The 27,634-nt window shown below is 46.1% G+C and overlaps 1 protein-coding gene across 1 annotated transcript; it reads right to left on the reverse strand.

Moving 5' to 3' along the window:
• Positions 1-291: 291 nt before the first annotated feature.
• Positions 292-26,909, reverse strand: ARL3 (ARF like GTPase 3). The gene is made up of 6 exons (XM_084210509.1): positions 26,841-26,909; positions 16,589-16,732; positions 15,378-15,494; positions 11,241-11,291; positions 9,084-9,269; positions 292-585 (listed from the first exon to the last, which is right to left on the reverse strand). Exons 1-6 carry the CDS (start codon positions 26,841-26,843, stop codon positions 538-540), a joined length of 549 nt encoding a protein of 182 aa, XP_084066635.1. The 5' UTR covers positions 26,844-26,909; the 3' UTR covers positions 292-537.
• Positions 26,910-27,634: the final 725 nt, after the last annotated feature.

A 27,634-nucleotide genomic window follows, 5' to 3' on the forward strand; every position in this document is an offset into this window, starting at 1 on the left:
TATGGCTATAGGAATATGTGGAAGTCTTCTACCCTTGTTACACAAATGACTCCTTAGCAGCTTTATTTTAAGAAACTACCCACAATTGGTAACACAACTGCATTTTATCTGTCACTGAGGGGAAGCTGTGACTGATGCCCAAGCGTGTCCTCAGCAACTGCGCCTATTAGGGCAGCTCCTATGCATCTAAGCCAGTACAGTAACTCACCACTCCCTCTGCTCCTCACGGAATCAGTCTTGCTTCTGCTTACAAACTTGCTTGCTAATCAGACATTTAATACTACTTATGCATAGGGAGGAAATATGTAATTCCTTTATTGGGATAAAAAAAATTATACTAAAGAGCAGGTCAAGTTCCAAATCCAGCAGTAGGTTTAAGCCAATGTTGCTCCCTTTTTTCTCTCTTTTTTTTTTTTCTTTTAACAGCTGTAGCTGTGCACAGATGGAAAAACATTTGGTCAGAAAGCAGCAAATTAGTGTTTTCAGGCTAGAATTCTGCTCCCACCGCTCCTCCATTTCCATGCAGCTCAGAACGCTTTACTTCTTCTTAGTACTGACATTTTTGCACACCCAGTTCATGCCGTCCTTCAGACAGAGAAAGGTAACGTTAGTCAAGCGACAGGAGGAGGAATCCCCCAAGCCCACCCCACCACCATTCTACAAGCATTATGTTCTGCCTCCTCATTGACCCCCTGCCTGCCCTTCTGTCCCCAAAACTACTGTGGGTTAAAAAAATAAGTGCTTCCTTGCTTGGTAGATGTTGTCACACAGAGGTTATTAAATCTTTCATCTGACCATAAAAAGTAGCATCATCTCATCACATCACTATGTGTAGGTCCTACGAGGAAGGATCACTTTGCACTCAAGCTATGTCAGTGGCAGATGAAGGGCCAGTTCCAGGTTCGCCTACAGATGATTTGTGTAATCTTGGGCAAGTCATCTTATCTTTGAGACTGGATTTTAGGATACTGTTTGTTATACAGTCAGCCCCCTGTTAAGAAAACAGGTCTAATTCTCTGTTCATCTGCAAGCTTTGAAATCCAGATCCATGAAAGTCACTGCAATAACCAGACCTGGACCCTGCTCCCTGTTCCTCAGGCCCCCACAGAAAATGGGCCCTCAGGGATCCCACAGGGGTTCAGTGAGAAGCTATGTGGTCATGTTTTAAGAGGCTGATATACTCCTTAAGGTATCTCTGTAAAAATGCGTGGGTGACCTCTCTGGCCAGTGCAAGCAGGATGGCAACACTTGTGCTGTGAATACCTGATTTGTGAGTTTATTGCTGAGATCCCAGAAGGGAATATGCTATTGAAAGCCAAAGCTTCATCTGCTCCTGTCACTTATCCGTCAGGAGATGTGCACAATGGAGTGCAAGATGCACAGTCTCCTCATATTTGTGTCCCATCAAATCCCTTACCTCTGTCCTGTCTACGAGGTATCTCTGTGGATAGGGAGGTTGAAGGCAAAAGGCAGGGTTTTGGGGATGAGAGAGGAGCAGCACATCTTTGTGTTTGGAAGTCAGGCAAATATCATTTCAGAGTTCAGAGTGGAGGGATTTCACTGTATTATGTTCAGTGGTCATTTTTGTATCATTACCACAACAACCTTAGTTAGACCCTCAGAAAGGTCAGAGGTTTTTGGCAAACATCACTGGTAGCCTCATGGTAGCAGTGTTGCTGTTTTCCTATTCCCTTGTTCCCAGACTGCCAAAAGGCTGCCGAGGGCCTCAGCTTCTCCAAGGACAGGTAGCCCAAGGCAGAGTACAGCAGGCCCTTTGGGTGAGCCAACACTCACTGCTGTGCCTCTATATTGTCCCTCAGCTACAAAGGTGGTGGTCATGTCAGAGGGGAGCTAAAGAGTTAAGAGAGAAGAGAGGGAGTCCTCAGGGCTTAATCAGAAGCAGAGAGGTTCTCACTTGAAAATACCAATTCACCTTGATAACTGCGCTATGTGACACTTCTTATCTGAAGGGGAGCAGCAACTTTGAAATCAGCCCTTGTTGCTGTGTTAAATAAAGAATAAGTGAGCCCAGTTTGTGCTGGGGTGCACATGAGGCCCTACACTAATAACACTTCTAACTCTAACCTTGGGGAGGGTTGGTGTCTCCAGTTTCATTTATTTATCTCCCCAGTAGAGATCAGTGTAAAACAAATTGTCTGAAATCCTCTGAGCAAATGGGAAAAGATGAGAGGTAGATTCATTTTAAGGCCCGGTAGCTTTGTGTCTTCCCCTTTCAATAACACTGATAACCTAGGTGTAAAACATGTAATGCCTTAAGCAATCAATAGCATGGTTTAAAGCTTATCACTTTAGAGAGAGAGGGAGCGAGTGATTCCCAGCATGAGGAATGCCAGGGCTTAACAATGGGGCTGGAAGGAGAGGTGTCAAGCCTTTGACTTGATTGTGTGCTTTAGAAATCTGCATGATTGCCTGCAAAGAGTAAAAATAAATAAATAACTAAAAATGCTCCCACAATGATTTCAGCTTCCCCTGCCTTGGAAGCAATAATCACATTTGCACACATCATGGCATACAAGGCAAGCAGAGCTCCTCATTCATTTTGAATGTAGGTTTATTTGCTGAACCAGAACAGCTGAGACAGCTTAAAGTAATAAATATCAGCTGACACCCTCTGCTATTCAGCACAGTAATCCCAGAAACAATACATCACTGCAAAACAACAAACACGCATCCTATCTTCTACCTAATCTGACCACAACCTGAATTCACAGTGATTAAAACACTGCCTGCTGCCATTGGGGAGCTGGGCAAGGAGAAAGGCAGACCATTGCAGCACCAGCACAGCGAGGGTCATAAAGGAGAGTTTATGATGGGATTTACCATGGCTGGGAGCCTGGCTGCATGAAGCATTTAACGAGGGCAAGAGAATGACATAGCAAAATGCAAGAGGAAAGGTGAACTCCAAACACGCTTGAAATACGTAAGTAGGTCACCAAACTTTTAAAGCAGGAATAGATTTTAAAAACTCTCTTCTGGCATGAGTTAATTGACAGGAAAAATCACATTTAATTGTAAATACCCCCTGCCTGACAGTGATAAAGGGAAAACTAACATGTTCAGCTGTATCAGAAAGTTGTATGTGAGATGCCTTCCTCAGCTACGTCTGCAGCTTCTGGTGCAACTTTTTTTTTTGAGGGGGGTTGTTGTTCTGTAGTGTCCCCAGATGCTTTGGAGAATACCAAGTGCAATGGAAAGCAAAAAAACCTAAAAGGTACATTTGCAGTTTTTCTACCTATGGTGTGAAGCAGGAGAGAGCATTGGTAAGATAAAGAAATCCAAGAAAGCTGCTACAAACACAAAGAGCTGCTTTGGGAAAGGCACATGAGAAGGAGGAAACAGTGCTTGAAAGAGTCAAGTCCTGAAGGAGTCAACTGTTGTCATCCTTTGTCCCTGCACACTCTGTCCCTATATCTGCATGTTTAAAAGATGGTTCTGTGAAGAAAGTATAATCCCTACAGTAACATTTAGATTTTGATAGATGTCCTCGTGCTGCTTTGTTGAGACACAGAAACACTGGCAGGTACTCTGAGGACTGAGGCGGATACAATATTAGTATTCCAGCCTCAAGCCAACCCTGGGAAAACTTAGCCAGGGAAAGATTTCAGATCTTTCAGCTTTGCCTCTCTTAGCTCCTTAACAAGCAGCTAGTAAACTTTACCAAAGCAAAGAGAGAGAACCCCAGGGAAGAGGATAACGCTCCTTGCAGAGAAATGCTGCTCACACAACCCCGCCTTGCTGCAGTCCCATCTGCTATTGTGCCAAGGGAGTTGTACTCCAACGCCCTTTGGGAAAGTACTGGTAGAGCCTTCCCTGGGAGAAATAAAAAGTCCTGCTTAAGATTAGCCCACTGCTTGCTTATTCTCTGCATTATCAGCTTTGCGGCTATGGGAGTGAAGTAATCTGACTTCAAACACAGCGAACAAGTCCTTTCCACCCCATAAAAAGCCTCGCGATTTCTGCTCCCCTGCAAGCCTGGGATCAGGCAAGGCCACAAACTTGTGACCCCTAATGTGACCTTAAGGACAGAAAAGCTTAATCCTTTCATGTAATCCTCTGTCTGCCATAACAAATTGGGTCAGGCAAGTGCAAAATTCTCAATCTCTAGCATTTTTGGTATGCATTATTTTAACTGTCACTTTCTTCTCCCTCTGCACAGCCAGGACTGTGCCTTCATTATCTGTCGTTTCCTTGCACCTCTAGTGATCATACAGGCTGGCTCTTACAGGCTCCTGCCAGTACATTATCCATTGGGTTTTGCTTGGGTGAAAGCTTATTTTCTTGTCCTCTGAGACTTTGTATCCCTGTAGACTCCCTCCTCAACCTACTTAAAAATCAGAAGACACTGCCCTGTAATCTGGAAACAGGGTTGCTTTTCCTCAACATGCACAGGGTCTGCCCGCCCCAGGAGAGCTGCAGCCATCAAAACTGGTTTTAAATCATATTTACAAATAGCTCCAGAACTTTGTTCAGATGTGGGAGATCCCCATCCAGCCTTTCCTGGCTAAGACTAAGCCTAAGCTCTGCAGATACCACCCTGGTATGTGGTATCCACCAAGGATGGTCCTGCTCTGAATCTTGCCCTTATGTCAGCACAGACATAACTTAGGTCTTAGGCTTCATTCTCAACTAGGTTGAAACAGCCAGGGAAGAGACAGGGGCTCAGCCTTTCCCACAATCCTTTGGGCCAGATGGGATCGGGCATAAATTGGAAAAGTTTAGTGGCTACTCTCAGTCTCACTGGCTTTTAATGGTATCCAGAGGGTCATTATGTTTGGGAGACTCTGGACACAATACGCTGCATCATCATTCTGGAGGACAGTTCCTCGGGGCAGGCTGAACTCCTGCTGCCTTGATTGGAGAATCTTGCTTCAGACAAGAAACAAGCTGCAGCAGACACATTGGTCCCAAGCCTTGAGTCATATTTAATATCACACCCTGGCCCCTAAATAACACCTCAGCAAGAGAGGAGGCAGCAAAGCAGAGGGGACCTGTTTGCTTTCACACCAACTCTGGCTGGCCAGGGTGGAATGTACACAGCTTTTGCACACCAAGGGCTACAATTTGAGATCTGGTCACAAATACCCCAAGAGAGCCTACATGGCACCAGAGAGTCACTGTAAGGCAATAGTTCCCTTATGTTCCTCTGCTGTCATCAGTAATCACCTCCCTCACTTGCTGAGGTCTCAGTGTAGGCGGGTCAGTACCCTGTTCCAGAAGCAGAGCCCAGATGGCTGTGGCAAGGAGAAAAGGCTTTCCTGCTTTTCAACTGGGGCTGAGGATAAGATCAGACCCAAGCAGACATTTTGCTTGAAAAAGCCTCAATGGCACCATGAAGTCTGATTAACAAGACACGTGCTGCCCACAGTTACAGTCGGGAGGTAATGAAGTCTTCAGCTGGCATAACAGGGGCTGCCAGCTGGCATCCAGAGACACTACATGGAGTTTCCAGTTAACCCAGTCACCTCTCTTCTGAGCCTTCTCAGGACACTGCTAGCCCCCTTTTCCAGAGTCCCTAATGGTTAATTTTAAAAGAGAAGCTGACTATATGGATTCCCCCCTTAATTAACAGTTTTATTAAATAACCCATTTCAAATAATAGTTAAAATCTCTAAATTTATATCATTCTATTAACCATAATCTAATCTCATTAACCTTGAAATCCCCAGTCTTAACTACCCAGTTCTATACACGATGGTGCTAGCTGCTAAACTAATTAAATGACCTTCAAACTATTTCTCCTACATGTAGCAGCATTATTTATCTTTGCCCATTGCTCTTCTTTCAAGCCATCACAAACATCTTCCCATATGAACTCTGTTCCTGCATGTGCTCAGTACAAGATATGCCACCACTCTTCCTTGCAAGATCTGTCAGTAATGTCTCCAATTCCACTGCAGCTAATCCATTCCCTCACCTGCTATGGTTGGTGTGCTCGTTCCTTGGCTTTCATTCTGAACACCTGATGCTTCCCCAACTCCATTTTGCTGCCACTCATTGTCATTTCTCAACAAAGTCCTTAAAGCAGTAACCTGAGATTTAATCATACATGGAGAGCTCCTGTTCTGAGCCTCTGGTACCTGTTGCCCTGGTGTACCACAATCCTGAAAAACATCTTTCCTAATCTCACTCTTTAAACAAGTTCTTTGATTCTCCTAAAGTTTGACCTCTCCTTAATGTCCCAAAACTGAAGACACCATTTTTTCCTAGGCTGATCTGGGTTTAGTTTAAAAGCCATCTCCCCAAACATTTTGTTCCATTTGCAAGGAAAAGGAGTGCTTGACATTCTTGCTGTCTGATTTGACAGAGCTGAAGTTATGGCTGAAGAGAAATGTAGGGGCTCTTCTTCTATAAGCTACAGAGAGTTTGCGACTTTCCTGACTTTTCTGTAATAATCATTTATGGAGTAAGTTGCAGTATTTAGGGCAATGAAACTGATAACAACAAAGTGGGATGTTATCTGGGCTGCATTTAAACTAATTTGTCTAGATAAGCACGATGAACAAAATACATAGGCCTGCAAATACTTTTATTTAGTTCTGGTCTTCTATTTTCTGGAAATGAATGCAGAACCAGATTTCATTTCCCTGGCAGAGGGTATTGGGCTGAGTATTTTGCCCTACTGGATGATTAGGGATGTGCTGTGCTTCACGGAGGAGACACAGCAAGAAGGTGCTGTCAGTGGAGAAGTGTGCAGCCCACTCTAGAGAGCCCACAAATCTGCCTGAGAAGGAAGCACATTTCAAAGCTGAAGAACAGAAAGTGACACTTTGTATCATTTACTTCTTCCATATCCACACACATCTCTGAATTTCATCTGTCTCTTTACTGCCCCTTTGCAGCTGGAGAGCTCCCTTGGACTTCCATAACTAGAGAAGGGCCTGAAGGAGGTAGGAAGGTGACAGATGTTTGCCTGAAACGCTGTCAACTGCAGCCTCATTTTCCTGGTCAGATTTCTTTGGACTGGAAATTTCAGAGCAGAGATTAGAGCCAAAGCCCTTTACAACACTGGCTACAACATAGCTGAATTTGTAGCTTAGCTAACTACAGGCCCCGTAGAGAACACCACCTACTACATTCAGGTCTAAAAATCAGGTTGAGAATTTAAAATCAGAACTGCTGTACTGATTCAGAGAATTTAAAATCAGAATTGCTGTACTGGGTCAGACCAATGGTTTCTCCAGGCCAGCACCTTCTTTCTGGATGCCAGGGGAAAGACCATGTAGGAACAGGATCTGCCTTACTCTGTTCTTTGCTCCCAGTTCATGGCCCAAGCTGTTCCTCAGTCAAAAGCTGTCTCCAGATCTTACTGGTCAGTGATTGCCTGCACCTCCCTTCTTCAGAAATTCATTTAAGTATTTTTCTGATACCTTTGGTCTCCCCAACATCCTGTGCCAATGAGATCCAGAATTTAATTATGCCACTTGCAAAGAAGCACTTATTTTCATTTCTTTTAAACCGTTTTCTGATTATTTCATTAGGAACGCTCTTCCTCTAGCAATGTAAAAATAGCATACAGTCTATCTGACATTTTTATACCTTATTTTATAAATCCTGAAGATGTTCCCACTCTCTGTCCTCTCTCTTATAAACTGCTTGTCCTAATTTATTTATTATCCCTGTATACAGATGCCACTCTGTGCTGCTGATCATTCCTGACAGGATCCTCAAATCTCTCCTAATTCTAAGCAGATATGCGGACTGTATTTTTTTCTGATTAGGCCAGTTAAGAACCTAGAAGAGGTTACCTAGAGAGGATATGGAATTTACATGCTTAGAGATACTTACAACTTGACTGGACAAGACTCAGCAACCTCCTCTAAACTCACAGCTATCCCTGCTTTAAACATGACGTTGGTCTGAAGATTGTCTGAAGACCCTTCTACCTAATTTTTTGTTGGACTTTATGATTCTACTATTACTACTAAAACATTTTTAAATGTGGCAGAGACAGAAATTGAGGTCATGTTCAAGATATGGGCTAACAATGACTTTAACCTGCTAGATAAGATGTTTCTTCTTTGCTTTCTTGTAATTGTCCAGTGTTTGAATTTTCCTCTTTGGCCTTTGATGAGCTCTGTTCCCAAGGATCTGCTTCTGAGTAATGGCAGCTAATTTTGAGTCCATTGTCATATAATTAGGATTGTTGTTTCTCATGTCCATTATTTTGCACTTGTCAACACTGAATTTCATCTGCCATTTTACAGCCCACTCAGCATGGAGAGCTGCTTCTGTGACTCTTCATACTCAGCTTGAGATCTCACTATCCTGAACTGCTCTGTAGCATCTGCAAATAAGGTTTTACTGAAGCTGCAGTGAAGATAAATGTCTTCACCATTCTGTTTCTTTAAATATCAGTGAAGGGAGTACTCAGATTTCGAGCTCTGCAAATACCTCATTAATTCAGGAAAACCTAAGAGTGAAATAAACAAACCTAGGTCCCATTTACATTACAAAGAGCTACTATACGGCAGGAACTGACTACAGCACAGGAGCCCAAGACACAACTATTACAGTTCAGCACAGGGACACATTGCAGGCCCCTAGGTGTGTTTCTGCTGCCCCACATGCTGACATTAGAAGTGGTTGTTGCTCTATGTGCAACTCTTGCATTTCTCTGGATCAGAAAAATTGATCAGTTTTTCTCCCTGGTGCCTGGGTTTAGTAAAATGCCAAATGACATCAGTAGCAAAGGTAAATCAGATTTCTAGAGTGCACACTCGTACCAGTCAAAGGGTTAATAGTAAAAGACAATTTGTTTTGTGAGAATGATTAACCTGACAGCAGTCTCTTTAAAAGAAATCAATGTCTTCATCTGGGCCAGCTAAGGGCTCCTGGGTGGGGAGGCAATTGCTCTCCCCTTTACCAGGGATGAAGAGACCCCAAGGGCCCCCACCTCTCCCTTCCCTTTGCACAGGACGCAAGACACGCACCACCCGCCTTTTGCACTGCAAGGCTTTGGCTGTGCTGACCCTCATCGGTGAGGCAGGTCCAGCCCCACCCTGCAGATCAACAATCTCTTACAGATGGCCTGCTGGCACAGCAAGCCTTCTGCAAAGCCTCACCTGTACTCCCTCTCCCGAAAGAGCTGAACAAGACTGGATCTGCCAGACTCTGTCCCGGATTGTGTGCAGGTTCAGTCCCTCGGCAATCTCCGAAGCAGGGGCAGCCGTCAGCAAATCCTGCTTGTTAGCGAATATGAGCACGGGGACTCCGCTAAGCTTTTCTTCATCCAAAAGCTCAGCCAGCTCCTGTATCATTTACAAGGGAGTGGGGTGGGGGGAAGATGGGGAGAGGGAAGGGAAGAAAACCTTCAACCACCAATGCTTGTCTCTAATTAGAAATATATTTAGGGCAAATGCTAGAAGAGTGTGTTCCAGTGAAACCTAGATCTTATTATAAGAGAGCAAAAATGCATACAATCATCTCTGCCCAAGGTTCAAAAGCTATTTCTTCCAATTACAGGTTAGAAAAATCTTAATTTTGGTCTGAAATTAGCAGTTGCCTTAAAGGCTACAACTCTGTGTTTTACCAGTCTCTGATCCCAGGAGACCAAAACTGATGAAACAGCAAAAAACAACATGTAAATTGATAGTATGAGGAATCTGTCTTAAGTCACTGCCTGACTGACCTGATTTGTACCTGAGCAACCATTGACACTGGCCCTCATATCTTTGCTAATCATGAGTTTCAAGGGGTTGTTCGAAGCCTTAATCACTGCAATTTAAATAGGAGAGGACTTCCCCCTCACCACCACCGCCCCCCAAAATGGAAATCTCCCTCCCAGAGGAAAGTGCTGATACTTTTGAAGGCATTGGTTAGCTGAAGACAAGCTAGATGAGCCTTAATAGCTGAATTTTGGCTCCATATGTACAGCACACATTGGATGGCATCTTTAAAAAAGGGTTTGTTCATTCAAAACTGGTTGACTCAAAAAGATTTTTTTAATAGCTCAAATCTGAATCTGCAGTGCATCAATGGTGGCAGAAATACTTCATGTCTAGGTTGTGCAATGGTCTCATGTGAAACCGGCACTCAGTCTCAAGTCACTTCCCTATGGGAACATATGACAAACTCAGCAGAACATGAACCTGTAGAGACTGCTGGCATTGCAGACAGACGAGTATAGGAGATTTTTGTGCCCTCTTTATTTAGCTGGAAAGGTCTCATGCTCTCAGATAACGTTCTAACATCTTTTATCCGCTGAATAGAAACTTCTGGATTAAACAAGTGCAGTCAAGGAGATGCTAAACTGCAGTGGAACTACAACTCCATCCCCCACAAGAGCAGTGTTTGGTTTGGAAGCCAGGATGAGAGGATGGAGTTATAAACAGAACTGGCTGGGAAATTTTCAACAAAATAGGTCTTTCATCTGACATGGCTGATTTATTGAAATCAAAAGTGTTTGCGGAAATATGAGGAGGGGTTTAGGTTGGCTCCGCCTGACTCAGGCAAGTGATCTAAGCTGCTGCTTCCTTTCCATCTCTTTTGCCCAATGAATATTTAATTACTGATATAAAATGAAATAGCTCCAGCAGAGGAAAGATTCCCTACCCCTAGAACTACCAACAGTTCTGCTGTTGGGGTGTGTCCATGGGACTTGAGAGGCAAAAAATCAAGTATCTCCTTCAAATCAGACAGAACAGAAGGCTTTAATCTACATCTCCCATTTCTGTGGGGAAGATTGCTAGCTATATTGGGACACTGTCACTTTCAGAATTTTACACAATGAAGTTTAAAAGTCTTATGTTTGTTCCAACCTAAAACAAAAAATGTTACAAAACATCAGAATTTGTAAAATGGAAATCTTATTTTCTAGCCAGTATTAGTTAGATAGTTCTTTGCTTTTTTACAATTACATCCAAAAAAACAATCAAGTCAATATGATTTCCATTTCAGTTTCGAAAATAAGAAAATAGGATTCCTCAGGGTCTTGGTTTGGCAAGGTTTAAAGGACTTAGAGAAATTTGTGCTTTTAGTATTAGGCTCCATTTGCTATTATTGTATAACTTTAATGAACACTGTTCTATTTAAACAGAATTAGGCTACCTATTTTCCTTGTTTCACATCTACCAAAATAATCTGTATTGATGTTGAAAGGCAAGTCTCTTGAAATGCAAATTTCCTTCATAAACAACAAAATCTTCTTCCTAAGTTTTGTGAGCAAGGGGCACTCAGAAGCACTGAGTTACTTCAAAGGAAGCTGGGCTTAAGTAACTTACCTGACCTGTTTCTTCAAACCTCTTCCTATCTGCACTGTCAATGACATAGATCTGAAAAAAGAAATGACAGGAAAAGTTACCCTTCCCAGAAGACACTCTTCCACAGTAGCATGTGCTTAAGTGAGTTGAACCTACTAATTACATTTTTGGGCAGGAAGATCCTTGCTATTATTTGCAGCAAATGTTGACAAAACTCCATGATGTTTTGAAAGGAGAGGAACCACCTCTTTTAATGCCGGGGGAGTGGACAACCATGTGGGTAGAATCAGAAAGGAGCTGGCAGCAGTACTGGTGATGCTGTCAACATCACCAGAGCATATATTACCTGAAGAGATCAGGCTGGCATTGTTTCAAACTTATTGTTACAAGCTGAAGCTGAGCATAGGAGGGCAAAACATGGGGAGCCGGACATGGCCTTTCACCCCAGCAAAGTGTACAAACACTGGCCTGGTGTGACTGTGCCATGCTGCTCTCTAGCATCATCTCCTCAATAAGCCACCAAGGCACAAAATGGCACTCAGGGGACATATGAATGTGTTGGGGACATTGAGTTTGTCTCCATCAGACAATCCTACTGTAGCATCTTGGAAAGGGTGGTTGGGTATGAGGGCTGGATTCAGCCTGCAAGACTCCATCTTCAGTTCCCATCTAAAAAAGTGGGGAACCTCAGTACAACATGCAGGCAAGAATAGACTGGTATCCCTTTTTCATTGCTTGATACCTGAAGGTTTTTGAAGGATGTTGGGATAGCAGACAGGGAGGGGACTGGTGACAAACACTGAGCATTTTGCTTCCAGTTGCTGCCATTCCCCATCAGTAGTGATTGAAGCTGCTAGCATGTCATCTGCATGCTCTTTGGAGGCTTACAGGGAGCAAGTGTCAGCCTGGTTTTCAGGGAATAGATGAGCACAGCACCCTGCCATCAAGATAAATGGCATCCTTGCAGGCAGTCTCAGCATAAGACTCCATGCTTCTAAGATAATTTTGATCAAATAGTAGGAGGAGGGAAGATCTTTAGCAGCAATATCTATTAAACTATAGGCACTCGCTTAATGAGCAGCATTTGAGTTGTTTGAAATGGGACCAAACACGCAGCAGGAAAATCTGTATGCGAGGCCCGAGGAGGTAACCCAGCAACCTCCCAGCCTCTCTGCAGAACACTTGGGGGCTGATGTGCACTGACAGAGGCTGGGGGACACGCGGCAGGGCTGGACGCAGCTGCGTGGGGATGCGTCAGCAGAGCACGCACCCGCTGCCACATGATGGGGACCAGCCCGTGGGCATGACACACAGGCCTGTCCCTGCAATGTGATCCCAAGCACGTGCACCAATACTGGATCAGCTACACACATCCTCCCCGCCCCTACCAAGCATCCACACCTATGCATCCCATTTAGGGTAGGACACACAGAGCAAAAGAAAGGAAGAAGCTGCAGGACTGGCAGTTGTGCTCTGGGGCGAGACTGGACTGTCACCTGTCCTCCCTCGGGACATCTCTGGGGGAGTCCACAACACATGAATGCAATGGTCGAGTGCTGCTTGTGTACTGAAAGGTGGCACCTTCCATATTACGGTGCTTCTCTAACTGGGAAGAAATGGCTCTGTGTCCCATCCAGCCAGGCTTTCTCCTGCACCGCTCAATCCTCACTAGGGAGCTGTTTTGCAAGATGAGAACTAGATACAACAGTGCTTGGGGCAAAAGCCACAAAAGCACAGCACAGAGAAAGCAAAGTATGTGCCGAGTGCCTACTTCCAAACCAGCAAACACTGTGCCAAATAGCTGCAGGTGCCTGTCTGAATATGCAATCAGCCAGATATCCACACCTTATTTGCCTGCGTTAAGCTTCCAAATATCACAGGTGTGTGATGCAAGACCAAGCTCTCATTCAAAGGCACCTGCATGGATTTGAATTTGTAATTACTTCCTGCTTTTTAATACTCTTTAGAGGGTCTTTTCTGTTTTATGCAATGCAGTTTAGGGGAAGAGAGATGCAGGGGGTCCTGGGAACTGTAGTGTATCTCATGCCCAACCTCTTTTTACGCCAAGGCCACACAAGAGCCTGTTTTTGCCTGTGGCACTTGGTAACATAGTTTACCAATTGGAACACCATGTTGGAGAATGGAGGTTTGAGAAAGAAATTCCTGTAAAGCTGGGTACCTCCTTTGAGAAACAAGCCAAAACACAACCTGGAATAAATGGGTTGGGCAGAAATTGCAAGTGGTGGGACTAGATGAAGAAATAGCATGAGGCATAAATTGGCTCAATTTATAAGTGCACAATCTGCACCAGGTTTGTCAGAGGGTAAAAATACTGGCTAAAACAGGGGTAAGGACTGGCAGAAGACAGAGCGAGCCGTCAGTATACATGTGATCCCAGTTTTGGTGTGTATGGCAATAGCAAAGCGCTCCCCCAACATGCCAACATGTCCCAGTTTGGGACTGGCTGTCAGCATGAAGTGCAGCTAGGGGAACTGAAGTCCATCGGTGCACCAGCTATTTCTCTGAATTCACAATGCTGCTTCCCCCAAACTGATTCTGCTTCTATCCACCCATTTTCTTAGTCATATGAAAAGAAGGGGTTTTTTTCTGTACATTGCTTTAACTGGGGTGAGAGAGGGGTAGGGAAAACAACTGCTTTCATCTCCTTCAGTCTTCAAATTCACCTTTATTTCTGCACCTCCCATGCAGCACACACTAGGAAAGGTGGAAGCCCACAGGCCAATGTAGTTTATTGTCTTTGCCAGCAATCCTCCAGATATTGTTTTGTGGTTGCACAGCCTCTGCATCCTGAGCACCTGCCACAGCAGGCAGAGATCCCAACGCTGCTGCTTTGCAGGGCTGACCTTGATTTGCACACTTACTGCTTCCCCACCACCCACACTGCTAGAACTTGGGCTCAGTGGGCATAGCCACCTCACAGCCACACCATCTCTGTCCTCAACAGCCACAGAGGAGCACAGTGTGTGTCCTGCTCGTTTCTCAAATCCAGATCATACCCCATGAAAAATCTCACAGTTCCTCTTTGCAAAAGCAATCAACTGGGTTTATGCAGTGGTGGCTGTCCTTGAACTTTAGATTCCAAATTAAGGCTCAAAAACAAAGATTGGCAAAAGAGAGTATCAAGGGTTTATTAGTCACATTTAAATAACAGCTTCATTTGGACAATGTTTTCTAAGCCTGCAGGCACAGCCAGACCTTTCAGCAACTGGACATGAGCCTTGGTGAACAGAGTCCTATTCCTAGTTGCACTGATCCTTCCGTGCACTGAAGCTCCTGACACATTACTATGTGTGTGACAGGAGGGAGGAATGGTGTCTTACTGAGAGAGCTTCCTTTCCCATGGGAGCCTGCAGACCCTGGTTTTCCTCTATTCCCACAGGTATTGCTGCTTGGGGCAGAGAGAGGCCTGTAGCCCCCAGTCTGCCTTCATCCTAGTATATCTGGCTGCATGCTAGAGGTGCTCTTTGAAACTAGCCAAGACAGCACCTGGAGGGTCCCAGGGCAATGTGCTCTGGTATGGAAAAACAAAGGTTCTGCACTGTAAATGTAACTGTGGTCATCTGTAGCTAATTGTAAGGTAATTACAGCTAAGTTGTTGAAACCATTAAAAGGCAGTCTTATGATTAAGGAGAAAAAGAAAAGACAAGGGGTCTCTCTGTGTCCCTCACTCAGAAGCTTTTCTATCTGATGCCAGACAGAGCATTTAATTCTTATGCCTCAGTTTCCCCACCTATAAAACAAGGGCACCATACTGACCTACCTCTACACATGATGCTTAAGTCCCTAATGCCCATGACAGGCCTTCAGAGTCTCCAGTGAAAGGAGCTATAGATGGGTAAAGTACACGTTATTAATGTTCTTTCATTTGAAAGAAACTGAGATGAGAGGAAAGGAACTGGCTATAAACAGCACCATCCTGTGAAAGTAAAAACATGCAACTGAATGATTTCTACAAACATAACTGTATTTTTCTTACTGCACTCAACCAATCTTGCCATTTAGCTCAGAATAACTCCTGTTACAATGGCAATGGTGTTGCTGAGGGCTGGGACATTACATTACTTGTTTCTGAATTTCTGGCTGAGTCCTTGGAAAGCCATTGCATGAACACAGCATTCAGCTGCAGCCAATACTCACAAGGATATCAGTGTTTTCAAAATAGTTCCTCCAGTATGGTCTGATCTTCCTCTGTCCGCCTATGTCCCATACGTTCAGTTTGAAGCCTTGTGACTGTACACTTTTGATGTTGAAGCCCTGGAAAGAGCAGAAACGAAGCCACATAGAGCATAAACCTGAATGGCTAGAGCATATTCGTAGTCAGACATTAACACCTTATATATCCCATGCCTGCAATGTGCATTGAGATGGGCTGGGCAGCCACAAAGATGGATCAGCTGTGGGACAGGCACCAGCAAAGCAGCCGCTAAACCATCAGTGTGTCAGTGTTCTTGGGTCAAGGGTTGATGCTGTCATGCCTATGGAGATGTATGATGCAGTTAGTGCCCTGAGAGAGCTCAGCAGGGTGGGTGCAGGAAGAGGTGGGAGAGCTGCAGATAAGGAGAAAACAAGGGCACTGTGAGAAGCAAGATTGAGCTTGTGAAAGCTGAGTAGACAGTCACAACTAATATGAAGCCAGAGGTCTCAGCTCAATTCGACACGACACAGCTAATGCTGGGCTTAAAAGAGCAACAGCTGCACGTCTGAAGGGTCCATTTCATCAATTAGAGCACCAACTGAAAGTGCATTCAAGTAGAAAAACAGGATGTGGTGTGGGCTGGCAACGCACTGCCACACCACCCAGGGGACCAAGGCTTGGAATTAGGGTGCCAGGGCTGGGAGCTTTGGGAGGCAGCTACAGGGTGGGGGGGAAGCATCTCCCATAGCTCTCTAGCAACCTCCTCTGGAGCAATGCTGCAGTGCTTCTGATGGGAGCCATCCCTCTCCTCCAACCCCAAAGCTCAACAAAAGGGCATGAGAGACATTAGAGAGGAGCACTGGTATATGCAGAACCCTTGGAGCTAGACAAGGGTTCGTCCAGTGCTGCAGCATCCACTCTACATGTCCCCTGTTTGGCAAGGACAACAGGAACAAAGTCTCATCCATGCAATCGTAGCATGACTCAAAAGCCTTCTGCAGAACTCCACAGCACTCATCCACTTTTGCACTACCTGACCAATGTGGCCTGAAGCTCTCTGGCTCCTTCAGGAAGCCTCCTCTTAGGCAGAAAAGACACAAACTTAATGGTGCACCAGGCTCCAGTTGCTCCCCCTTTTAGAATCATGAGCACTTCGTATAACATAGCAGGTGGAACCACAGTAACTGCCTCAAGAAGGAGAGGCCTTCCTCACCTGTGTTGGGGTGATGTGGCTGATGTCCTCTGATGCCAGCTGTTTCAGGAGTGTGGTCTTGCCTGCATTATCCAGTCCCAAGAGGAGGATTCTCACCTCCTGGTCTGGGGTGCTTTTTAGTTTGCGCAAGATTGATAGTAAACCCTAAATGCACAAGAGAGACCACACTGTTATTTCCCCACCCCAACTCTCATCCCCGACAATGTTATGCCCTCCTCCCCTGAAATGGATTCTGTCTGGTGGTGGGTTGCAAGACACCCTAAATACCTTTCTGCAGTCCCTATTCCCATTTCATTTCCTACTCCTCCCTTTGCCCCTATTTTCTTCCATCTCAGAGTACCAACAAGGTCTCAGCAGAAATGTCAGGCAGTGGGGTGCCCCACTGGCTGCACTGCTCTTGTCACACAGTTGTTTGGCATTCCCTATGCCAGGGAGACAGTGCCTATGCATACCCTGTGCAGAAGCTTGCAGACCACATCCTTGCAAGCTCTTCATTACCTTTATCAAAGGGAAAACCCCATTAATTTGATCTACCTCCTAGGTAACTGCAGGTTACAATGTACCTGACATTGGTTCTTATAGTAACTAACCTGATCATCTCAAACCCCGTTTATCTGTCTAAAACATGCTGAACCCATGGGGCATGTGCAGTTCTGATTCTCAGGATGTAGCACTTAACAACTACCTCAGATTACCACACATCCTCACTAAGAAAAGCACAGTGGATTCCAGTCATTACCCAGGCTCAGCTCTCTGAGCTGACAGTATCACTCAGGATTAGGAAACAGAATATGCAGGTCAGCTCATTTACAAACATGCACCTCTATAGCCGCACACCCAAGCTTTTGTCAGTGCCACCAGTTAGAGACCAGCACCTCTCTAAAATGGCTGGAAAAATATTCTGGATCCTGGCATGTAACCAAGAGATGCAAATCACCCCACTTCCACCTGCCCCTCACTGCCCAGCCCAGCCTACCCCACAGGAGAGGGACAGTTGCAGCTAAGGGCACAGGAGCAGGCTGCAACACCAGGAATGCCTCAGTGTCTCTGGCACTCTGCCACACTACTCTGCAGCCCCTGCATGTCAGGGACTCCTCCTCAGAGCCCAAGAAGCACACACCACACTCAGACCCTGCCTGTGGACACAGGTGCTCTTGCTACTAATTTGCCTGAGAAAATCCAGGCAACACATACAGCCCCTTCTGAAGACCTCAGCATTCCTGTTCCATCTCTCCCTTCTTGAAGCCCACTAAAATGAAGAGCCAGGAAGAAAGTTCAAATATCAGCAGAAACCTGAGCCCATGGGGCCCACATCTCAAGCCTTTTTGTTCTCCCAATAGCAAAATGCTTCTTGTCGACCTGCAAGGGTGTAATCAGTTAAATGTCTTGAAGTGCTTTGTTGCTATGAGGAACTAAACCCTCTAAATATTCCTGCTGAGAGCCAAGGACTATTTGAGCCCGAAGGTTGCTCCCGATCCCCTCCAGACCGTGGCAATCAGAAACTTGTCCTCAGGATAAAGAGCTGCACGTTGCAGTACAAGTGTCACCACTGCAACACATCCCCTGTCTCCAGCAGTGTCCTTCTGCCCACTCCCAAACTCAGCCATTCTGCAAATGCTGCTTCTGACTGCTCACCTCCCTGCTCCCAGGTGGGAGTGCTTTGGGAAGGACTTGGCACTACAGGTCGTGATGCTAAAGCTTTTAGTAACGCTCAGAGATTCAAATGCATGTGACATCTGATCCACCCCTGCAAGCATTTTCAATTTCAGAGTAATTTAATGGATTTCTGTTAAATTACCAGCTACAGCTCGAAAAACCTGTGCGATGTGTAAGAAACAGGGAGGAGAGAGGGAAGTTAGTAAAACTGGGTTTGAAAGGTATGTGTAGAAAGCTGCAGGATTGCCACTGTTGCTGTGCTTTTAAAAAGCACTATGGAAAGCTGAGGTTCAGAAATTCAGAGCTTGTGCAAGCAATAGCAAAACTGCAATCTTACTGCCCAATAAGCAGGCTCAAGGTATCACCTATTTTGTAGGTGATAGGCAGGTAAAAAACTGGGAATCCAGGCCCTGCTCAAGAGCTGAGGATTAAAAATGGGCTCTGCTTGGTAGAGGGTGCTATGCCTGCTCAGTACACGCACTGGCACAGACACAGTAAAGCCCCAAAACAGCTTTTAGTTGAAGTGTACAGGCCTGTAACACCATGTGCAGAGCCCTGTGGGCCAGATGCTCACAGCTGCCTCTCACCCACGGGCCCATGGCTAATGAATTTGAAGGGCTGTGTTCAGTGCAGCCAGTCACTGCAAGCCCTGCCAGCCCAACAGCTCATCTCCCTGGCCACAGTGCCCAGCCCATGTTCTGCCCTGATGATGGCCTGCACTTCCACATGTCTGAGGAAAAAGGAACAGCAGCAAAAATACCTCTAGTGGTTACTTGTTTATATGCATGTCCCAAGTGCCCTTGACATCATTAAAAAGCACAAGTTTTAACTGCATGACTAGCAACACATTTTCTTTTCACCTGCCGTCAAATTTACAGTTGTGTTTGTTGGCTTGTAAATCTGTGGATTTCAGCTCAGTGTGGACAGACTCCACAGGAGCAGGAACTCTAAAATTCACACATTCTCCTTCCTTTCTAGGGAAATACTGAATTTCCCATTCTTATAGGCCTGACCCAAAGCCAATGTTCATCAGCCAAAGCACTACTGCCGACTTTGGAGAGCTCTGAATCAGGCCCTATTATTTTAGTTTATTGCTCACAGTTAAAAAAAGAAGCTGTTGAAATGCTAATCCTATTCACAGCTCCACTTGCTAAGAGCAGAGCAGTGTATCCCAGAGCAGATCGGGATTAGGTGCCTTTATAGTTCAGAATTCAACTCCAAAATACTGAACGCAAGGAAATGTATTACAAAGTATTGCTTATCTACCACGGAGCAATTCTCAAGGGTCGGGAAGAGGAACAGTTGTAAATGTTAATAGAGCTTCTCCCATTGTAGATGGATGCTATTTCTGGGCTAGTATGACAGCCTATGAGAAAACGATCAGCATCGTTCCATATTCTACTCAAGTGACACTGCTGCATGGCTGATCACAGGATTATCGGGGGTAGCCAATAGAAGAGAAGATATATATAGAAATAAAAGTATTCTCTAAGGTATAAAGTAAGCTGATTTAAAAGGCTGGAAGACAAGCAAGGCAACATAGAGAAGTGGACTTTATTTCAGCAGCTGCCAGCACGGTCTGTATATACAACTTAAATCAAGAACCAAATAATAGTATTGGTTCCCATGACTGTTACTGTTTTGTAAATAGTATTTAAAATGTGAATCCAGCATTCTCCCTGTAGTTAGCAAAGATTTAAAAATAAAGAAAGCCATGTCCAGATGCATTTCTCATTTTTTTCTTTTTAATTTTTTTAAATTGATCTTGTGAGCACACTGGCTAGAAAGACAGAAGGCATTTCCTGACAGCTTAGTAGACTGGAAAAAATAACTCAGCAGAGTACCCTGCTGCATGCCACCACGATGTGGGACAAGAAGCCCCTGCTGTACATACACTGATGGACAAGCACTCCTCTGCTGGCAAACACAATGCTGAAACTGACGGGCTGAGGAGAGTCAGAAAGCAATGCCTTGTTATTGACGGGAGTTGTCAGGTAGAAAGCCATGAAATGGGAAGATCTGGTGCAAAGAGGATGCACAGAAACAACAGAGGAGGAGAAGATTTTTGAAGCAGGGCAGGTAAGAAATGTCTCATGCTGGGACTTAGCCAGTAGTGAGAAGGGAGGATTCTCAGGATGCCTGCATAGCAGCCAGGCCAGTGGCACTTGCTCACTCGAGTGTCCAGGGTGAGAAGCAGGACAAGTCTTGAGCAGGCCAGGGTAGATGTGAGCTGGCTGAGGAGCCAGAGAGACACCTCACAGGAGTGTGAGGGCAGCGTGTCAGCTGCACAAAACTAAGCAGACTGCGGCATCTGTAACAGAGAAGGGAACTGCAGATGCTGCTCAGATAATGAACAGCACAGCATGGCAGCGTGTGCAGCCTTTGGAGAAGGGCAGCCAGACAGAGCAACTCAAGGCTGGGCACAGTCAGCCAGCAACCGCTTCTTGGTCACCTCTGGGTTAAGCAAACTATGTCTTATATCAGATTGGCTTGTTTAAAAACATCTTTGTCCTTGGTGGAGAGGGTTTTCTTTACAAGCACCATGAGGAGACAGACTGATGGGGTCAGCAATGAGGAGACTGTATTTTCCAGACAGTGAGCGGGGACATACAATAAAGAAAAAGAGACTCCTGACAATTGCTATGAAATCAGAGTGGGGCATTAAATTCGAAGATGCAACTAAATGGGTAAGAGCACTCATAAACACATTGAGCATGAAAGCAAAGCTAACCATCTTATTAACATCCTTCAGAAAACAGGGATGTGCGGTTTTATGAAAGTATATCATTGCTAGGTTTAAAATACCCACCAAATTATCAAAGGACTTTCAATTATAGCTGCATGCAGTAATCCTATTCTCTCTCTCAAAAAAAAAAAATCCTACATATATAAAAATACAGTGACATTTATAGTCCTAGCTAAGGGTTTTGTGGGTTTATTCATGCTGTATATGGGTCTCTTGAACTAGTTGATGCATGTAACTACATCCTGTACCACAGAAGCCACTGAAAGGAAGATTCACTTTACAGGCCAAAGCAAAAATTGGTTTGGGACAAACAGAGCATTGAGATCATCTGTTTAAATATTATATCAGATTGGCAATATAAAGCCAGAATGGAAAGAATAATTCTCCCTTATACTAAGGGCTGGATACACGGGGCATGGATAAAAAAGTGTGGCCCACAAGCTGCTGCAAAGCACGGTTGATTCTTATTAGGAAAGAGAAGTAAATGTATTCTGTTTAACTTTATTAGCCACAAGGCTCAGATAATGAATTTAAAATAAAGCTACCCTCAGTCACTACCAATTGTTTATCCACTAGAGGTGAAGATTTAGGTAGAATCAATTCACTTCACCAAGATGCAATAGAGCCACAAAGCTCAGCAGGTCAGCCTGCCATTACGACCACATCTTCCCCATCTCTACACCCCTGCAGAGATACCCTCTTCCCCACTACTGCAACCACAAGTGACTTTATCCTCAAGACTCATCTCAGCCAAGCACATTTGCCATCAATATGACAACTCCTGACTCCCCACAGCTCCTCAGCACTGCTGAGGTCTATTCTCAAACTTCTGTGACTTTCCTACAACCGTGGGAGAAACTTCACAAAATATCCATAAAACCAGCCCATGATTCTTCTGCTAATTCCTTCTCTGCCACACCTACAATCCTTGATGAGGCTTAGGCAGCAAATGTGTCAAGCTCAAACCTGTCTTGGATTCTACTTATTTGTATCAGTTGGTTATCTCTCACCCCAGACAGACCATATTTCCATGTCACAGGAGCACCTTGGTGCTCTGCCGGCACTGCACCTAGCACAGCTTTGCACACCAATTTATTTATTTACTTTCTATTAAGCAATAATACATAATTTTTAAAGTGTAAGTTAAAGACAGAGGGTACACGTGATGATTTCAGAAAGTCACACAGGAGGAGGTGACATAGGGAAGGACGAGGGGCTTAGCTGAGCCAAATATCTTGCCTTGCACAGTGGATATATGAGGCTACATTTGTCATCCAGGGTGCAATCCTGCACACAGAGCTGGAGGAGGGGAGTCCTTCCTGACAACTGCACTGATTAGCTGGTGCCCTGAAGAATGACGTCTGATTACCTTTATCTTCGGCTGCAGAACTGCAAATGTCACTAATGGTCATAAAATCATCCAGTCTTTTTCAAAATACAACCGAAGTAAATTAATCTATTGAGCACAGTTTATTCAATACTTCTTACTCTGGCAAAACTCCCAAAAAATCATTTGCTTACTGCATGTCTCCACCATATGGTGTCATTCAATGCAGACTTTCTTTCCTGCATTGAAATCCAAAATTTAATGGAGTCGAGTCACCTACAGAGCTTTTCCAGCTCAAACCTACTAACGTAGTTTTCTGTCAAAGAGGTCACACAGCACTTTCCAGTTTGATACATAAACCAATACCAGCATGAATTGTCTTTTCATAATTAAAATCAAACTCCTCTGGTTTCAGCAGGTTTGAAAGAAGTATTTTGCCCTGTGCAGAGAAGAGCCAATGCCCAGCACTGGACAATGTCAGCAGTCTCTGTCTGGTTTCAGAACTTCAAAGTCTTGGCCAGTGCCTGGTACACTCTCCTATCTGCAGGTGATTTCTCATATCAACCTCTCAGCAATCAGTAAAATATGACATTGAACTGTACTGAAAACTAAAGTAGTGAGACACTAATAATACTTGAAAGCATTTTCAGTAGGGCCGTTTTAAGGAGAGCTTTACTGCCAAGGAAAAAAAGACAAAATAAAGAATTTCTAAGTATGAGGTACACCTAGAGCAGGCAAAACATAGATGCTGGTTTTCCTAGAAACATGAGCTCAAGACCAGGAGGAAGATGCCTGACTATGTATTTAGCTATGCTGTTATTTTATCCTCTTCACCAGATGTGCCTTATGTCAGCTAGGCACTCTGTGACTCAGTTTCCTCAACTATAAAACAGGGCCACACTTTGACAAATCTGGTTTTGACACAATGATGTCATCTTCAATCAATGGTTTTAGAAAAAACACTGGCCATCCTCTGGCCCCAGCATCTATCAATAACATACCACATCTCTTGGTAAAGATTGTTATTACAGTGACAATAGGAAGCATTACTGCGACGAAGAAGCCACAAGCTCTGCTTTATACAGCATTTCCTAAACCCTGGAAAGCAGCATATCCTTTCATGTAGCAGCCTCCCTTCGCCCTTGCCATGCGCCCACTGCAGATGCCGCTTTACGGTGCCAAAGACTTTCAGCTCTACACATCTCTCATGCTTTGCAGTTTTATGGCTCATCCTTCCCTCAGTGCTCCAACTACGACCTTCCACCACCCCTGCCTCACAGCTGTGAGAAATCCTAGTATGCTCTGTAGAAGAAGACACTGCCCCTCTGTACTTATTCACTTGGATGAACACTGAAATTATTTAAAGCTCAGCGTTAACCCTCTTATCACTGGAGTTGGAGCAAGCAGTTGTTGAGGGGACTTTTAGCGCTTCCCAGTGCCATTAGGACATGGCAGGAACATGCTCACAGGCAGCTACCATGGCTTAGATGACAAGCACTAAATTGTTACATCAAGCTTTCTGGATGATTTCTGACTGCTGACCCATACCCCCAGGCTGCCATAGCTGCTTTGGATGTATTTGCTGCTGTTTCAGAGTTTCTACCACAAACGATTATTCTGTTTTAATGAAAGTTGAGAATCTAGAGAGATAGTGCATTGCTCTCCAGTCCTCTGTCCAGTCTACCCAGCCCACCAGGCACCCCAAAGTGCCACCCACCCTGCCTGAGAGGCTATAATCCAAAAAACAACTCCAAGAAGTGGAAAATAGACAAAGAGGCAGTAAAATGTTGTTATCAAATAACACGAACACTGGCGAACACCCAGTCACCCCCTCCACACACAAAGCGCCTGGATAAGAGCAGCCAGATCCCAGACTACACCAGCTTATCAGGACATCATAAGGCAGAAGAGCAGATCTGGCAGCTGCAAGCCAAATGTGTCCCACAAAGCACTGCACTGCTGGAGGCAGCTGCCGTCATCTTTACAGCAGATGTCCATCTTGTGATGGCTTTGGTGCCTGGTGTGACATTCCCCATCACCAACTCATCTGAAATAGAGCAGATCCCACAGGCTTTATCTCAATCTTCTTCTCTGTGACCCAGCAGGTAGGGATGCAACCAGAATTAACCCAGTGAAGATGAGAAGCTGCCTTTGGTGCTCTTGCTTAGACCTCCTCCCATGCATGAATCCCTCTGCTTGCATGAATACAACTTATGTCCAGAGGGCTTCTGGACAAAATAAGGCTTTGCCCTTGGGAAAGCTCCTTCCCCATTGCTATTGCCTTCTGCTTGTGCTCTCTCTTCATGCAGCATCCTCATGAGTGGCTCTACATCCACAGCAGCTCTCTGTCACTACCCCTCACCCATAGTTCCAACCCCCCCTTCTGGTCCTCATTGCACTTTGCCAGAATCCCACTTGTCCCACCCCAATTACTTTGGCATCTAAACCCAAATTGTCTTCATCACCTGGATGACCCTGGTCCATCATCCAACCTTCCTCCAACCTCAATTTAGACTGCACTACACCCTCACCACCTCACCAGTCTCCCAGTATTGCCCTCCATCCAAGACACCCAGTTTTTCCTTTCAATCCCTGCTACTACCTCTCAAACAATTTATTTCTCTCTTCCAACACTTCTTTTCTTCCTGGGATCTTTCTTTCTCTCATCAACATCAAAATTCCACTTCCAGTCTTTCCCACAATTTATTCTTATTTCTTCTTTTGAACCCAGACTGTCCCTCATCTTGCCAGCCCATGGCAGAAAACCCCAGAGCACACAACATCCCAGCAAACTGTCCTAGCCAGCCAAACACTGACTGGGTTTTCCCACTGACTCACCAGACTGTCCATCCCACCCAACTGGCAGTTTTCTTTCAGCCCCTGAGCACTCTGTCCTGGACATCTCCGGACGCCTAACCCCCTCAGTCTCTCTCTGCCATGGATTGGTACACAACCCCTTCTCAGGCTGTATATCAAAAACTAGCCCTTCCACCTCAGCAAGTTCTCTTCTAGCTCTCTCAATTTCTATAGACAGGATCCAAGTCCCAGGGTGGCCTCCTCCCACCTTGGCTGGGTTGTCCAGTGCACCTTTAGAATCACAGCTGCTCCCAGACTCTCCACAGGCAATCTTTGAGCACTGCCTTCCATCCTTGCCAGGCTCTTCCATTGCTCCTTCCCTCCTCAGGCCACTGCCATCCTGGTCCCCAGCCCTCCCAAGCACCCACCCCTCTATCACACCTTGACTGAATCAAGTCCAGGCATGCTGATTCCAACCCAACAAAGACCCCCCCCCCATAGCATCCTCGAGCCTCCCAGCCCCTGTCTAGACCTGATTCAAAGATTCACAAAATCAATTAGATTGGAAAAGACCTCTGAGATCACGAAGTCCAACCTATGACCAAACACTTACATGTCAACTAGAACATGGCACCAAGTGCCATGTACAATCTCTCCAATCTTCCCCTAAACACTTCCAGGGATGGTGACTACACCAACTCCCTGGCCAGTCCTTTACAATGTCCAATCACTCTTTATGTGAAGAAATTCTTCCTAATGTCCAGTCTGAGCCTCCCCTAGCACAGCTCAAGGCTATTTCCTCCTGTCCTGTCACTTGGGTCAATTCTAGCAGGGAGAAGAGGCTGATCCTCACCTGCCTACAACCTCCTTTCAGGTAGCTAGAGAGTGATAAGGTCACCCCTGAGTTTCCTCCTCTTCAGACTACACAATCCCAGCTCCTTCAGCCATTCCTCACAGGACTTGTGCTCCAGGCCCTTCACCAGTTCTGTTGCCTTTTTTAGGACTCAACCCCCTTTTTTGTGTCCCCCATAACATCTGTGCGCTGCCAGAGCCCCAACCCCAGCGGGGGTCTTCCATGGCTGGAGGCCCCAAACTTGCCGTGTTCTCATTCCTTTGTATGGGTGCCTGAACCTGCCCAGCCCCAGGCCGCCATGCCTGACTGGACACCCCAGGTGGGCACTCAGACCCCAGGCCAGCCAGACTCCCTGGGTGGGTGTCACACAGTCACAGGATGGGTCAGGCTGCAAAGGACCACAGTCGGTCATCTGCTCCAACCTCCCGCCCAGGCAGGGTCATCCTTGAGCACATGGCACAGGATCGTGTCCAGATGGTTCTGGAATATCTCCAGCGAGGGAGACTCCACAAACTCTCTGAGCAAGCCGTTCCAGTTTGTGGTCACCCGCGCGGCAAAGTTCTTTCTCGTATTCAGGTGGAATTTCCTGTGCATGAGTTTCTGCCCGTTGCCTTTTATCCTACTGCCCGACAGCACCAAGCAGAGCCTGGCTCGGTCCCCCTGGTTCCATTGCCTTGGCACCCTCTCTCATGGCCCAAGGCCTGCCCGTGCCTGCCACGAGCCCGGCCGGGCCCGACAGACCCTCCGGCCCCCATCACCCCAAGCTCCGCGGGGGGATGATCCGCGGCCTCAGGCGCCCCCGGCCGCGCTGGCCCCGTCGCTCAGCCCGCCCCGCCAGCCGCGGCCCCGGCCCCGCTGCCCCCGCCCCGCTCACCATCCTCGGCGCGGCCCGGGGTTACCATGGGCAACTGCGTCACACCCACCCCGCGCGCCGACGTGCCCGCGCAGGGGGAGGGGCCACAAATGGCGCATGCGTACTAGGGCGGCTCTGCCGGGGGAGGTGGGCGCGGCCGCCCGGGGCTCTGTGATTGGCTGAGGGCGGCCACGCGTCGGAGCGCGGGGGCGGGTGAGCGACTCGCGAGCGGGAGCGGGGCCCGCAGCGCAGGTGGGGACACGTGGGGACGCGACGGGGCTGGGCTGGGGCGTGCCGGGCCGCGCCGAGCCGAGCCGAGCCCACATCATCCGTGATCGAGCCGCGCTGCAGGTGTGCCGGGGTTGTGCCATGCCGGGCCGAGTCTGGGGTGTGCCGAGCTGTGCTGTGCCTTACAGAGAAGGGCAAGGAAAGTGGTGAAGGGTCTGGAGCTCAAGTCTTATGAGGAGTGGCTGAGGGAGCTGGGAGCGTTTAACCTGGAGAAAAGGCTCAGGGAAAGCCATATCGCTGTCTTCAACTACCTTTGAAATGAGGCTGTAGCTAGGTGGGAGTGGGTCCCTTCTCCCAGGCAGTCAGTGACAGGACGAGAGGATATAGTGTGAAGCTGTGCCAGGGAAGGTTCAGGTTGGACATTAGTAAGCGTTTCTTTACAGAAGTTAGCCATGCTGTATTTGACGTGGTGGTGTTTGGTCATAGGTTGATCTCCGAAGTTTTTTTCTGCCTAATTCATTCTGTGATTCTCTGCTGTGAACCGTGGTGAAGCACCCCGTGGAGCATGCAGGGCAATGCCATGGCAG

Source organism: Fringilla coelebs, assembly GCF_963513975.1.
Source record: "Fringilla coelebs genome assembly, chromosome: 8".
NCBI classification, from domain to species: Eukaryota; Metazoa; Chordata; class Aves; order Passeriformes; family Fringillidae; genus Fringilla; species Fringilla coelebs.

Bases quoted from the DNA above. Each gene is read 5' to 3' on its own strand.
- ARL3 (XM_084210509.1), bottom strand. The intron at 15,495-16,588 runs GTGAGGAAGGCC...TGCTCTTTCCAG, and splicing joins GCCACATCACCCCAACACAG to GGCTTCAACATCAAAAGTGT. The intron at 11,292-15,377 runs GTGAGTATTGGC...TTCTTTTTTCAG, and splicing joins TTGAAAACACTGATATCCTT to ATCTATGTCATTGACAGTGC.